The sequence below is a fragment of the Procambarus clarkii genome, chromosome 42 (genome assembly GCF_040958095.1).
Source record: "Procambarus clarkii isolate CNS0578487 chromosome 42, FALCON_Pclarkii_2.0, whole genome shotgun sequence".
In the NCBI taxonomy this organism is placed as follows: domain Eukaryota; kingdom Metazoa; phylum Arthropoda; class Malacostraca; order Decapoda; family Cambaridae; genus Procambarus; species Procambarus clarkii.
The window spans coordinates 19,097,960-19,114,025 of NC_091191.1; the positions used below are offsets into that span (position 1 = coordinate 19,097,960).

A 16,066-nucleotide genomic window follows, 5' to 3' on the forward strand; every position below is an offset into this window, starting at 1 on the left:
CTTGATCCAATTACCTGCCATATATTATACATCGCAAAAAATGCTGGGTTGCCTATGTACTGGCTGTCCAAGCTGCAATGTAATCGAAATATGCATTCGTAAATGTTAAACTGTATCCAAAAACGGACGTTTCTCAAAAATAAAAATATATTCATTCGGTGGCCCTTTCTTTTGAATGTAGATTAAATATATTGAATGGGCCTGACGAAGGCCGAATATCAACCACGGTTTTGAAATGGGATTTATTCTATTGTGATAACATTTCCTGCAGCAAGTGTCGAAGAAAACTAGGTATGATTCACAGTGATGTGTTTAATGACATTTATAGTAGTTAATCGACTATAACAGGCAGTAATCGAGACTAGTCAGGCGATTAACAACATGAGATTTGTTATGATAATGAATGATATGAAATAATGATAATATTTACCATTATAATAGAAGTCACAACGATATCGGTCACAACAATCATATGGATTTCAAAACCAATACCTAGAGTCCAGAGTCTCTGCGCTACATCCTCACTCCTCACCTCGTCTTTCCATATGAGGTCGATCCTGTGCCAGGTGTTGTCTGCCAGGGAGTAGGAGGCGTTGAGGTCGAGGGTAACAGGGCCGTCCCCCAGGTCCAGCAGGAGAGACGGACGGCCCTGACGCAGCTCCAGCAGCAACAGGTCCCTAGCAGCGTTCTCTTCGGTCCCTGGGGTTGGTGCCCCCTGGTCTGGTCCTGAGTACAGCAGCGTGGACGCAATGGATCTGGTCAGCACCTCCAGACTCAGGTGGACTTCGGCACAAGGCGGGATGGGCGGCACCCACGCCCACCCGCCCACAGTAACAACCTCATCTTCACTACTGGCCAAGTCCGACCCTCCACTGTCGTTCTCGAAGTGCCTAACGATCACCTTGCAGCGAGAGCCCCAGGTTCCGTGAGGACAGATGCATCTGAGGAACGTATCGTCCAAACAGAACCCAGGAAATAATCTCGAAATGTTCTGAAGATAAATAATCCTAATTGTGAAATTTTAGTCCTACACTAGACTAAGGAAAGGTAGGAGCTCCCTTATCTGGAGCCCGTTAACCCGGACCTCTGGGTAATCCTGCAAATTGAGTCTTAAGTTTTTGTTTGCCAAACTTCACCAAACTTGGACACAAATCTGTGTTATTAAGAGTCTCGGCCAAGTTACGAATGGCTAAGGGCCTTCAATAAGTATAGCCTGAGCAGCAGGCAGTTAAAACTGACCTTGTCAAGCCCATGTGCAGTAATTTGTGTCGTGGGTTGTCTCAAAACACGAACATGAATAAATAAAATTACGTAATATAACAATAATTGCATAACTGTTATCAAATATATATATATATATATATATATATATATATATATATATATATATATATATATATGTCGTACCTAGTAGCCAGAACTCACTTCTCAGCCTACTATGCAAGGCCAGATTTGCCTAATAAGCCTAGTTTTCATGAATTAATGTTTTTTCGACTACCTAACCTACCTAACCTAACCTAACCTAACGTTTTCGGCTATCTAACCTAACCTAACCTATAAAGATAGGTTAGGTTAGGTTAGGTAGGGTTGGTTAGGTTCGGTCATATATCTACGTTAATTTTAACTCCAATAAAAAAAAATTTACCTTATACATAATGAAATGGGTAGCTTTATCATTTCATAAGAAAAAAATTAGAGAAAATATATTAATTCAGTAAAACTTGGCTTATTAGGCAAATCGGGCCTTGCATAGTAGGCTGAGAAGTGAGTTCTGGCTACTAGGTACGACATATATATATATATATATATGTCGTACCTAGTAGCCAGAACTCACTTCTGAGCCTACTATGCAAGGCCCGATTTGCCTAATAAGCCAAGTTTTCATGAATTAATTGCTTTTCGACTACCTAACCTACCTAACCTAACCTAACCTAACTTTTCGGCTACCTAACCTAACCTAACCTATAAAGATAGGTTAGGTTAGGTTAGGTAGGGTTGGTTAGGTTCGGTCATATATCTTCGTTAATTTTAACTCCAATAAAAAAAAATTGACCTCTTACATAATGAAATGGGCTGCTTTATCATTTCATAAGAAAAAAAATAGAGAAAATATATTAATTCATGAAAACTTGGCTTATTAGGCAAATCGGGCCTTGCATTGTAGGCTGAAAAGTGAGTTCTGGCTACTAGGTACGACATATATATATATATATATATATATATATATATATATATATATATATATATATATATATATAAATATATATATATATACATATATATATATTAGTATATTTTGGTAGCAGTCTTTCCTGTAGACATATATTATTAAATATGACCGAAAAAGTAAGATTAATAATTCTAACACGAATTTTCTCAATCTTTCGTACATTACGCTTCACTGTTGGAGGTAAATCAAAAATCACTTCTCCAAAATTCATTTTTATTTCTAGTCTGACGCGACACGGGCGCGTTTCGTAAAACTTATTACATTTACAAAGACTTCACAAATACACAACTGATTAGAACTTGCGTTTCCCTGATTTTATATCTACATTTGAGTGAGGTGGGAAGGGTGATGTGGCATTACATTTGAGTGAGGTGGGAAGGGTGATGTGGCATTAACACAAGACAGAACACTAGGGGATATTAATAGGGTATTAAAAGTATCAACACAAGACAGAACAGAAACAATGGGTATTGAATAGAAGTGTTTGTAGAAAGCCTATTGGTCCATATTTCTTGATGCTTCTATATTGGAGCGGAGTCTTGAGGTGGGTAGAATATAGTTGTGCAATAATTGGCTGTTGATTGCTGGTGTTGACTTCTTGATGTGTAGTGCCTCGCAAACGTCAAGCCGCCTGCTATCGCTGTATCTATCGATGATTTCTGTGTTGTTTACTAGGATTTCTCTGGCGATGGTTTGGTTATGGGAAGAGATTATATGTTCCTTAATGGAGCCCTGTTGTTTATGCATCGTTAAACGCCTAGAAAGAGATGTTGTTGTCTTGCCTATATACTGGGTTTTTTGGAGCTTACAGTCCCCAAGTGGGCATTTGAAGGCATAGACGACGTTAGTCTCTTTTAAAGCGTTCTGTTTTGTGTCTGGAGAGTTTCTCATGAGTAGGCTGGCCGTTTTTCTGGTTTTATAGTAAATCGTCAGTTGTATCCTCTGATTTTTGTCTGTAGGGATAACGTTTCTATTAACAATATCTTTCAGGACCCTTTCCTCTGTTTTATGAGCTGTGGAAAAGAAGTTCCTGTAAAATAGTCTAATAGGGGGTATAGGTGTTGTGTTAGTTGTCTCTTCGGAGGTTACATGGCTTTTCACTTTCCTATTGAAAGGAATTCCTTTTCACTTTCACTATTTCCTGACTATTTTACAGGAACTTCTTTTCCACAGCTCATAAAACAGAGGAAAAGGTCCTGAAAGATATTGTTAATAGAAACGTTATCCCTACAGACAAAAATCAGAGGATACAACTGACGATTTACTATAAAACCAGAAAAACGGCCAGCCTACTCATGAGAAACTCTCCAGACACAAAACAGAACGCTTTAAAAGAGACTAACGTCGTCTATGCCTTCAAATGCCCACTTGGGGACTGTAAGCTCCAAAAAACCCAGTATATAGGCAAGACAACAACATCTCTTTCTAGGCGTTTACCGATGCATAAACAACAGGGCTCCATTAAGGAACATATAATCTCTTCCCATAACCAAACCATCGCCAGAGAAATCCTAGTAAACAACACAGAAATCATCGATAGATACAGCGATAGCAGGCGGCTTGACGTTTGCGAGGCACTACACATCAAGAAGTCAACACCAGCAATCAACAGCCAATTATTGCACAACTATATTACTACCCACCTCAAGACTCCGCTCCAATATAGAAGCATCAAGAAATATGGACCAATAGGCTTTCTACAAACACTTCTATTCAATACCCATTGTTTCTGTTCTGTCTTGTGTTAATACTTTTAATACCCTATTAATATCCCCTAGTGTTCTGTCTTGTGTTAATGCCACATCACCCTTCCCAACCTCACTCAAATGTAATGCCACATCACCCTTCCCACCTCACTCAAATGTAGATATAAAATCAGGGAAAACGCAAGTTCTAATCAGTTGTGTATTTGTGAAGTCTTTGAAAATGTAATAAGTTTTACGAAACGCGCCCGTGTCGCGTCAGACTAGAAATAAAAATGAATTTTGGAGAAGTGATTTTTTATTTACCTCCAACAGTGTACGAAAGATTGAGAAAATTCGTGTTAGAATTATTAATCTTACTTTTTCGGTCATATTTAATAATATATATATATATATATATATATATATATATATATATATATATATATATATATATATATATATATATATTTCTTTTTCGGCTACCTAACCTAACCTAACCAATAAAGATAGGTAAGGTTACGTTAGGTAAAGTTGGTTAGGTTCGGTCATATATCTACGTTAACTTTAACTTCAATAAAAAAAATTGACTTCATACATAATGGTAGCTTTATCATTTCATAGGAAAAAAAATTAGAGAAAATATATTAATTCAGGAAAACTTGGCTATTAGGCAAATCGGGCCTTGCATAACAGGCCAAGTACGACGTTCTGGCTACTAGGTACAAAATATATATATATATATATATATATATATATTTTGTACCTATATATATATATATATATATATATATAAATATATATATATATATATATATATATATATATATATATATATATTAATAAATATGACCGAAAAAAGTAAGATTAATAATTCTAACACGAATTTTCTCAATCTTTCGTACATTTCTTTTCACTGTTGGAGGTAAATCAAAAATCAATTCTCCAAAATTCATTTTTATTTCTAGTCTGACGCGACCACGAGCGCGTTTCGTAAGACTTATTACATTTTCAAAGACTTTAGTATTCAAATACACAACTGAATAGAACTTACGCATCTCCGATTTTATATCTACATTTGAGTGAGGTGGATGGGGTGAGGTGGCATTAATAGGGTATTAATTTCATCAACACAAGACAGAACAAGAGGTGGCATTAATAGGGTATTAATTTCATCAACACAAGACAGAACACGAAACAATGGGTATTGAATAGAAGTGTTTGTAGAAAGCCAATTGGTCCATATTTCTTGATGCTTCTATATTGGAGCGGAGTCTTGAGGTGGGTAGAATATAGTTGTGCATTAATTGGCTGTTGATTGCTGGTGTTGACTTCTTGATGTGTAGTGCCTCGCAGATGTCAAGCCGCCTGCTATCGCTGTATCTATCGATGATTTCTGTGTTGTTTGCTAAGATTTCTCTGGTGATGGTTTGGTTGTGGGAAGAGATTATATGTTCCTTAATGGAGCCCTGTTGCTTATGAATCGTTAATCGGCCTAGAAAGAGATGTTGTTGTCTTGCCTATATACTGGGTTTTTTGAGGCTTACAGTCCCCAAGAGGGCATTTGAAGGCGTAGACGACGTTGGTCTCTTTTAAAGCGTTCTGCTTTGTATCTGAAGAGTTTCTCATGAGTAGGCTGGCCTTTTTTTTGGTTTTATAGTAAATCGTCAGTTGTATCTTCTGTTTTTTGTCTGTAGGGATAACGTTTCTATTAACAATATCTTTCAGGACCCTTTCTTCCGTTTTATGAGCTGTGGAAAAGAAGTTCCTGTAAAATAGTCTAATAGGGGGTATAGGTGTTGTGTTAGTTGTCTCTTCAGAGGTTGCATGGCGTTTCACTTTCCTTCTTATGATGTCTTCAACGAAACCATTGGAGAAGCCGTTGTTGACTAGGGACCTGCCTTACCCTACAGAGTTCTTCGTCGACTTGCTTCCATCCTGAGCTGTGGCTGATTGTACGGTCGACAAAGGGGTTAACAACACTCCTCTTGTACCTGTCTGGGCAGTCACTGTTGGCATTTAGGCACATTCCTATGTTTGTTTCCTTAGTGTAGACTGCAGTATGGAACCTCCACTCCTTTCCATGACTGTTACATCTAAAAAGGGCAGCTTCCCATCTTTCTCCATCTCGTAAGTGAAACGCAACATAGAATTCTGCTCAAATGCCTCCTTCAGCTCCTGCAGATGTCTGACATCAGATACCTGTGTAAAAATGTCGTCATATTCCTGCAGTATATGGCCGGTTTCAAGTTCATATAGACTAAGACTTTTTGCTCGATGGTACCCATGTAGAAGTTCGCAAACAGGACACCTAGGGGAGAACCCATGGCGACCCCATCTACTTGCTTATACATGAGCCCATCCGGGCTCAAGAAGGATGCCTCTTTAGTATAAGCTTGGAGTAGTTTCCTTAGAATGTTTTCTGGTATATCAAAAGGAGTACAGGCCGGATCACGATACACTCTGTCCGCTATCATCCCGATTGTTTCATCCACAGGTACGTTGGTAAACAGTGATTCTACGTCCAACGAGGCTCTTATCCCTGTGGCCCGTGTTCCCCGCAGTAAGTCAACAAATTCCTTTAGAGACTTCAGGCTGAAGGCGCAAGGGACATAAGGAGCCAGCAAGCTGTTGAGTCGTTTCGCCAGTCTGTACGTGGGTGTGGGTATCTGGCTGATGATTGGCCAAAGTGGGTTTCCAGGCTTATGTGTCTTGACATTTCCATACGCATATCCAGGATTATATTCCCCAATAATCTTTGGCAGGTGGAGTCCGGATTTCTTGGCGTTCACAGTTTTGATCATTTTGTTGACCTTTACTTTCATTTCGGCTGTAGTGTCCTTCGTTATCCTTTGGAATTTAGTTTAGTCAGAGAGTATGAGGTTCATTTTCGCCAGATATTCGTCTTGTTTAAGAATGACGTATATTGGAGACTTGTCACCTCTCCTGACAACTATCTTCTTGTTCTCACGAAGGCTCTTAGCTGCCGCTTTGAGGTCGGGGGATAGTATGGTGCTTCTGTAGTTTCCTCGATTCTTTCCTCCTTCCGCAATAAGTTCTGCTTGTAAGGTGTCTTTGGTGGTGACCTTTCTTTTGTGTCCCGAGGTCGAATATGTCGTCCAACAGAATCTCCAACTCCACTTTCCGGGCCATCTCACTTGGTCTAGACATAACGTGACAGTTTATACCCAGATTTAGGAGAGTGACTTGGTCCTCAGTGAGGTTGATTCCTGCAAGGTTCAGGAAGGCGTCTGTTGGTCGTGGAATTGCCATAGGTCCTCCATATAACGTTGTTAGCATCTTGATTATCCTTGTTTCAGTGCTGAGGTAATGTCGGTCTGTGAGGATGTCGAGGTGTTTCTCGATGCGAATACGGAGACTTTCGTCGATGTTGCTGTTTCTCCATTCGTTTGTAGCATGAAGTAGTTGCGTTTTGTTGTCTTTGATTTCATTTTCTGCCTTGTATATCTGATCACGAATCAGATCTTGGCGATATTTTATCGTGAAGGCTTGATTCCTTGCTGCTGGGTCGTGCGTTTTAATATTAATATATTTTGGTAGCAGTCTTTCCTGTAGACATATATTATTATATATGACCGAAAAAGTAAGATTAATAATTCTAACACGAATTTTCTCGATCTTTCTTATGTTTCTTTTCACTGTTGATGGTAATTGAAAAATCAATTCTCCAAAATTCTTTTTTATTTTTAGTCTGACGCAACACTTGAACACGTTTTATAATAACTTATTACATTTTCAAAGACTTTTAGTTTACACACACACAACTATTACCTGCAAACACTAAACAGAGTTCTCACTATGCAATGATTTAAACAGCTTTCATTTTCATTTTATACCCGCATTTTGGGTGAGGTGATATGTTACAACAGTTTTGGATGAGGTGAACAAAACTTTAACAATGATAGAACACGAAACAATGGGTATTGAAGGTAAGAATGGAAGTAATTGCAGAGGGCCTATTGGCCCATATTTCTTGATGCGTCTATATTGGAGCGGAGTCTTAAAGTGGGTAGAATATAGCTGTGCATTAATTGGCTGTTGAATGCTGGTGTTGACTTCTTGATGTGTAGTGCCTCGCAGATGTCAAGTCGCCAGCTATCGCTGTATCTATCGATAATTTCTGTGTTGTTTGCTAAGATTTCTCTGGTGAGAAATCCCGGAAAGATGAGATGGCCCGGAAAGTGGAGTTGGAGATTCTGTTGGACGACATATTCGACCTCGAGACACAAAAGAAGGTCACCACCAAAGATACCTTACAAGCAGAACTTATTGCGGAAGGAGGAAAGAATCGAGAGAATTACAGAAGCACCGTACTGTCCCCCGAGCTCAAAGCGGCAGCTAAGAGCCTTCGTGAGAACAAGGAGATAGTTGTCAGGAGAGGTGACAAGTCGCCAATATACGTCATTCTTAAAAAAGACGAATATCTGGCGAAAATGAACCTCATTCTCTCAGACCAAACTTAATTCCAAAGGGTAACGAAGGACACTACAGCCGAATTGAAAGCAAAGGTCAACAAATTGATCGAAACTGTGAACGCCAAGAAATCAGGACTCCACCTGCCAAAGATTATTGGGGAAAATAAGCCTGGATACGCGTATGGAAATCTCAAGACACATAAGCCTGGAAACCCACTTCGGCCAATCATTAGCCAGATATCCAAACCCACGTACAGACTGGCGAAGCGACTCAACGGCTTGCTGACTCCTTGTTTCCCTTGCACCTTCAGCCTGAAGTCTCCAAAGGAATTTGTTAACTTACTGCGGGGAACACGGGCCACAGGGATAAGAGCCTCGTTGGACTTAGAATCACTGTTTACCAACGTACCTGTGGATAAAACAATCGAGATGATAGCAGACAGAGTGTATTGTGATCCGGCCTGTACTCCTCTTGACATACCAGAAAACTTTTCTAAGGAAACTACTCCAAGCTTGTACTAAAAAGGCATCCTTCTTGAGCCCTGATGGGCACATGTATAAGCAAGTAGATGGGGTCGCCATGGGTTCTTCCTTAGGTGTCCTGTTTGTGAACTTCTACATGGGTACCATCGAACAAAAGGTCTTAGTCGATATGAACTTGAAACCGGCCATATACTGCAGGTATGTTGACGATATTTTTACACAGGCACCTGATGTCAGACATCTGCAGGAGCTGACGGAGGCATTTGAGCAGAATTCTGTGTTGCGTTTCACTTATGAGATGGAGAAGGATGGGAAGCTGCCCTTTCTAGATGTAACAGTCAAGGAAAGGAGCGGAGGTTTCCACACTGCAGTCTACACTAAGGAAACGAACATAGGAATGTGCCTAAATGCCAACAGTGACTACCCAGACAGGTACAAGAGGAGTGTCGGTAATACTTATGTCGACTGTGCTCTCAGCCATAGCTCAGGATGGAAGCAAGTCGATGAAGAACTCTGTAGGGTAAGGCAGGTTCTAGTCAATAACGGCTTCTCCAATGGTTTCATCGAAGACATCATAAGAAGGAAAGTGAAAAGCCATGCAACCTCTGAAGAGAGAACTAACACAACACCTGTACCCCCTATTAGACTATTTTACACGAACTTCTTTTCCACAGCTCATAAAACGGAGGAAAGGGTCCTGAAAGGTATTGTTAATAGAAACGCTATCCCTACAGACAAAAATCAGAAGATACAATTGACGATCTACTATAAAACCAAGAAAACGGCCAATCTACTCATGAGAAACTCTCCACTCACAAAGCAGAACGCTTTAAAAGAGACCAATGTCATCTATGCCTTCAAATGCCCACTTGGGGACTGTAAGCCTCAAAGAACTCATTATATAGGCAAAACAACAACATCTCTTTCCAGGCGATTAACGATGCATAAGCAACAGGGCTTCAGGAACATATAATCTCTTCCCACAACCAGACCATCACCAGAGAAGTCTTAACAAAAAACATGGAAATCATCGATAGATACAGCGATAGCAGGCGGCTGATATCTGTGAGGCACTACACATTAAGACGTCGACACCAGCAATCAACAGCCAATTAATGCACAACTATATTCTACCCACTTCAAGACTCCGCACCCAATATAGAAGCATCAAGAATTATGGGCCAAGAGGCCCTCTGCAGTTACTTCCATTCTTCCCTTTACCTTACAAAATATTATACCTATTGTTTCATGTTCTGTCGTGTGTTGAAAGTTTGTTATCACCTCATCCAAAACTGTTGTAACATATCACCTCACCCAAATGCAGGTATAAAATCGAAGCTGTTTGAACTCTGTTCAGTTATAGTTGTGTGTGAGTAAACTAAAGTCTTTGAAAATGTAATAAGTTTCACAAGACGCGTTCAAGTGTCGCGTCAGACTAGAAATAAAAATGAATTTTGGAGAATTGATTTTTCAGTTACCATCAACAGTGAAAAGAAATATAAGAAACACAGAAAATTCGTGTTAGAATTATTAATTTTACTTTTTCGGTCATATTTAATAATATATGTCTACAGGAAAGACTGCTACCAAAATATACTAATATATATATATATATATATATTATATATATATATATATATATATATATATATATATATATATATATATATATATGTATATATATATATATATATATATATATATATATATATATGTATATATATATATATATATATATATATATATATTTATATATATTTATATATATATATATATATATATATATATATATATATATAAATATATATATATATATATATATATATATATATATATATATATATTTATATATATATATATATACATATATATATATATATATTTATATATATGTATATATATATATATATATATATGTATATATATATATATATGTATATATATATATATATATATATATATATATATATATATATATATATTTATATATATGTATATATATGTATATATATATATATATGTATATATATATTTATATATATGTATATATATATATATATATATATGTATATATATATATATATATATATATATATATATATATATATATATATATATATATATATATATATATATATATGTATATATATATATATGTATATTTGGCACAACTCTCCTAAACACGAGAGTTAAGTATACAACTTTAGAACACTTTCCCACCAGGAGACTCGAACCCTAGCCAGCACAGAAGCCTTCCAGCAACTGGCATAACAGGTACGCCTTAACCCTCTCCACCACCTGCTCAGACCCTTAAAAGAGATGGTAATTTCGGAGTATTTAAATACCCCAAAGTGTTTAGGAGAGTTGTGCCTTAAGCAGAGACACTGTGTCTTCCCATATTAACAGGGACTTGATGAAATTAACGTATAAATGACCCCTCACTTGCTCTGGTGCTCTTGGGAGGTGTTGATCTTTGGGGTATTTAAATATTCCGAAATTACCATCTCTTTTAAGGGTCTGAGCAGGTGGTGGAGAGGGTTAAGGCGTACCTGTTATGCCAGTTGCTGGAAGGCTTCTGTGCTGGCTAGGGTTCGAGTCTCCTGGTGGGAAAGTGTTCTAAAGTTGTATACTTAACTCTCGTGTTTAGGAGAGTTGTGCCTTAAGCAGAGACACTGTGTCTTCCCATATTAACAGGGACTTGATGAAATTAACGTATAAATGACCCCTCACTTGCTCTGGTGCTCTTGGGAGGTGTTGATCTTTGGGGTATTTAAATACTCCGAAATTACCATCTCTTTTAAGGGTCTGAGCAGGTGGTGGAGAGGGTTAAGGCGTACCTGTTATGCCAGTTGCTGGAAGGCTTCTGTGCTGGCTAGGATTCGAGTCTCCTGGTGGGAAAGTGTTCTAAAGTTGTATACTTAACTCTCGTGTTTAGGAGAGTTGTGCCTTAAGCAGAGACACTGTGTCTTCCCATATTAACAGGGACTTGATGAAATTAACGTATAAATGACCCCTCACTTGCTCTGGTGCTCTTGGGAGGTGTTGATCTTTGGGGTATTTAAATACTCCGAAATTACCATCTCTTTTAAGGGTCTGAGCAGGTGGTGGAGAGGGTTAAGGCGTACCTGTTATGCCAGTTGCTGGAAGGCTTCTGTGCTGGCTAGGGTTCGAGTCTCCTGGTGGGAAAGTGTTCTAAAGTTGTATACTTAACTCTCGTGTTTAGGAGAGTTGTGCCTTAAGCAGAGACACTGTGTCTTCCCATATTAACAGGGACTTGATGAAATTAACGTATAAATGACCCCACACTTGCTCTGGTGCTCTTGGGAGGTGTTGATCCTTGGGGTATTTAAATACTCCGAAATTACCATCTCTTTTAAGGGTCTGAGCAGGTGGTGGAGAGGGTTAAGGCGTACCTGTTATGCCAGTTGCTGGAAGGCTTCTGTGCTGGCTAGGGTTCGAGTCTCCTGGTGGGAAAGTGTTCTAAAGTTGTATATGTATATATATATAAATATATATATATATATATATATATAAATATATATATATATATATATATATATATATATATATATATATATATATATATAAATCTATATATATATATATATATATATATATATATATATGTATACATATATATATATATTTATATTTATATATATATATACATATATATATATATATATTTATATATATATATATATATATATATATATATATATATATATATATATATATATATATATATATATATATATATATATATATATATATATATGTCGTACTTAGTAGCCAGAACGCACTATACGACTTACGCACATGTGTGGCGACAACGTTGGAATTGCTGCTGTTTTATAATTTCTCATATAATTGCCTGTCCTGCTATTTCCCCATTGTGTGCATATTTTTAAACATATTGCACTCTTATACAAAGTTCAGAGAATATATAGAAGTGCCACTAACTCACGTGGGGCCCATGGATGTGTTGTGGGCAATTACTGGCAACTCACCTGGTACCTGAAGATGCTGGAATGCACCTGCCACCATTCAGACAGGTGTACGGGGTGCAGGTGTCGTGGGTAGGAGGTGTGGTGTGTCCACAACCACAGGTGGTGCGGACCTCCATCTTGGGTCCCACTAGCGCCGAGATGTTAGCGTCTACTATGCTGAAGCCGTCAGTATGGGCAGCGCGCACCCAGCACCCGTCCACGCACCCGTCGGCCTCCTGGGTGGCTACGACACGCAGGTCCTCGTAGTCGACCTCGCTCTCGCTCTCGTACGTGTTCTCCAAAGGGACTGTACGAACGACCTCCTGGCATGTCCCGACGCCGACCTCTTGCACATTGACTCCTAAAATGGCGCTCAGCTGTGAAGAAAATATTTCACCCAATGAATAATCAGCCCACGACACGCATGCAGTAACCTGGAAACTTCAGAGGAATTCTATCAACCGCCCCACAGACTTACATGCATAACTTTGAACAGTGAAATGTTGAGAGAGCATATGACGGAAAGTTACTTCTTCTCGTATGTCAGACTCAATTACAAACATAAGAAATAATAAGCCAAGTAATATGTATGCAAATCTAGCTTTAATGGTTCACTTGTCTCACTGCGACAAGAGGAATGAGCTATATCGCACAAACATAAGATATTTCAAAGTATATATATATTAATAAAATGAGGATATAAAAAATGAGGCATATTAAATGTTTTGACTTTGATGTTTAGGTTAATGAAGTGTTCAACTTCCGCTTGGAATTATACTTATGGTTTTACTTCTGTTGTCGCGACTGCTGCTGTCACGACTATTGCTAAAGTTATCATAACTACTGCCACCATTTCCACAACTATTCCAACTATTACCGTGACTAATGCTTCAATTATCACAACTTCTGTTACTACTATTCCCAGAACTTTCGCTAATATTATCATGACTACTGATATTATTTACACAGCTACAGCTATTATTTGTTTGTCAACACTTGTTCTTCACATACTACCCAGCAATAGTCATACAATCTCATTCACAGCTACTATTACTACAACTACTGCCACGATTAGTAGTACTATCAGTACTAATAAACGGCCGCACTCACTTCTTGCTAGTGGAAGGAACTACTACTACCACTACTCCGGTTATTGTCCTCACAACTACAACTACCGGCCTTTAATATAGTTCATTATTTACGAAACAAATGTTGTTACTGCTGTTAATAACGACTTACTGGCTGAGCGAACTCACCTCATTTTTCCTATACATGAGGATGTGGTCGAGATTGGGCACACCCGGAGCTACCAGCCACACCCGTGACGCCTCTGTGGCGGGCATGGCGTGGTGGCCGCCCAGGGCCTCCACTGACACTGCCCGCGCGCCCATGCTGCCACTGCCCGCCCGCACGCCCATGCTCCTCCTGCCCGCCCACGCCTCTACCGTCGTCTCCAGCTGGCTGAGTATTGATGCCTCACCCTGTGTTACAAGACGCGGTTATATGTTGGATGTGCTTAGTATCGGTCTGTTTGTGGATCTTGTTCGTAAGTAAGTAATTATCAAAGAAGGCACCAAGCCTGGAAGGCTATGTAGCACTATACGAATCTTGTTCGTCTGTCACTCCGGTATGCATGTCTTCGTCTGTCTATTTATCCTTCTGTCTCTCTTTTTTTAATTGTCTGTTTTCGTCTGTCTTCAGTTTCTGTCTGAACCATACTCTCTTAAACGTACCTCTCTGGCCATGACCAGCTGGTAGGGGTTCACCGCCAAGGTAAGCGGGGTGGCGTGTGTGACGTCATGGTGGTTCAGGGACTTCACCTCGACTGTGACGTTGGCCCTGACCCCAAATTGACCTTGGCTGACGTCGTTGACCTTGAAGCTTAGCTCGTACCTGATGGACATGATACGTGTTCCCTTGAAAACAATTAACAAAGAAGAGACAGTTTCATTCCTATCCTTGACTCAACGTTTAATGAAGATTAAGAATGTGTAACTGATAGTCTGGACCAACAAATGGAGCACAAGTCCAACTCGTCCTCATGAATAACGTCCAAATACTCATTAATGCAGCAGTAAGACTCCCTGTTTCTGAATAAGGATAGTTTACATTTTACACACAACTCGTTAGGTTCAAACTCGTCTTGGACAGCACTTCCATCTTGACCCGTGATCGAGTCTCACTGCTCTAAATGTTTCGTCCATGTGTCTTAAATACAAATATCTGCCAGCCTTCACCTTCCTTCCTTCCTTCACCTACCTTCCCTGGCACGGTTCCTTCACCTACCTTCCCTGGCACGGTTCCTTCACCTACCTTCCCCGGCACGGTTCCTTCACCTACCTTCCCTGGCACGGTTCCTTCACCCACCTACCTTCAGGTGGGAAGGGAACCTTCACCTACTTACCTGGAACCGGTAGCTGAGCGGACAGAACACTGGACGCGCGATCCAGATGTCCCGGGTTCGATTCCGGGCGCTGGCGAGAAACGATGGGCAGAGTTTCTTTCACCCTGATGCTACTATTACCTAGCAGTAAATAGGAACGTGGGAGTTAGTCAGCTGTCACGGGCTGCTTCCTGGGGGTGGATGCCTGGTCGAGGACCGGGCCGCGGGGACACTGAAGCCCCGAAATCATCTGAAGATAACCTCAAGATACCTACCTCCAAGTGGGAAGGGAACCTTCACCTTCCGCCCTCCAGGTGGGAAGGGAACCCTCACCTTCTTACCTCCAGGTGGGAAGGGAACCGTCACCTGCCTACCTCCAGGTGGGAAGGGAACCTTCACCTGCCGCCCTCCATGTGGGAAGGGAACCTTCACCTGCCACCCTCCAGGTGGGAAGGGAACCTTCACCTGCCACCCTCCAGGTGGGAAGGGAACCTTCACCTGCCGCCCTCCAGGTGGGAAGGGAACCGTCACCTACCGCCCTCCAGGTGGGAAGGGAACCTTCACCTGCCACCCTCCAGGTGGGAAGGGAACCGTCACCTACCGCCCTCCAGGTGGGAAGGGAACCTTCACCTGCCACCCTCCAGGTGGGAAGGGAACCGTCACCTACCGCCCTCCAGGTGGGAAGGGAACCTTCACCTGCCGCCCTCCATGTGGGAAGGGAACCTTCACCTGCCGCCCTCCATGTGGGAAGGGAACCTTCACCTGCCACCCTCCAGGTGGGAAGGGAACCTTCACCTGCCGCCCTCCATGTGGAAAGGGAACCTTCACCTGCCACCCTCCAGGTGGGAAGGGAACCTTCACCT

At 40.2% G+C, this 16,066-nt stretch overlaps 1 protein-coding gene across 1 annotated transcript in view; it reads right to left on the bottom strand.

Annotated features, from left to right (window-relative positions):
* LOC138349713 (putative neural-cadherin 2) overlaps positions 1-16,066 on the bottom strand; it is a 419,993-nt gene that overhangs the window by 113,079 nt on the left and 290,848 nt on the right. Inside the window, exons 13-14 of the mRNA XM_069339617.1 lie at positions 12,842-13,197; positions 431-941 (exon numbers count right to left, since the gene is read on the bottom strand). Coding sequence (XP_069195718.1) covers positions 431-941; positions 12,842-13,197 — 867 coding nt within the window. The remainder of the gene's footprint in view (positions 1-430; positions 942-12,841; positions 13,198-16,066) is intronic.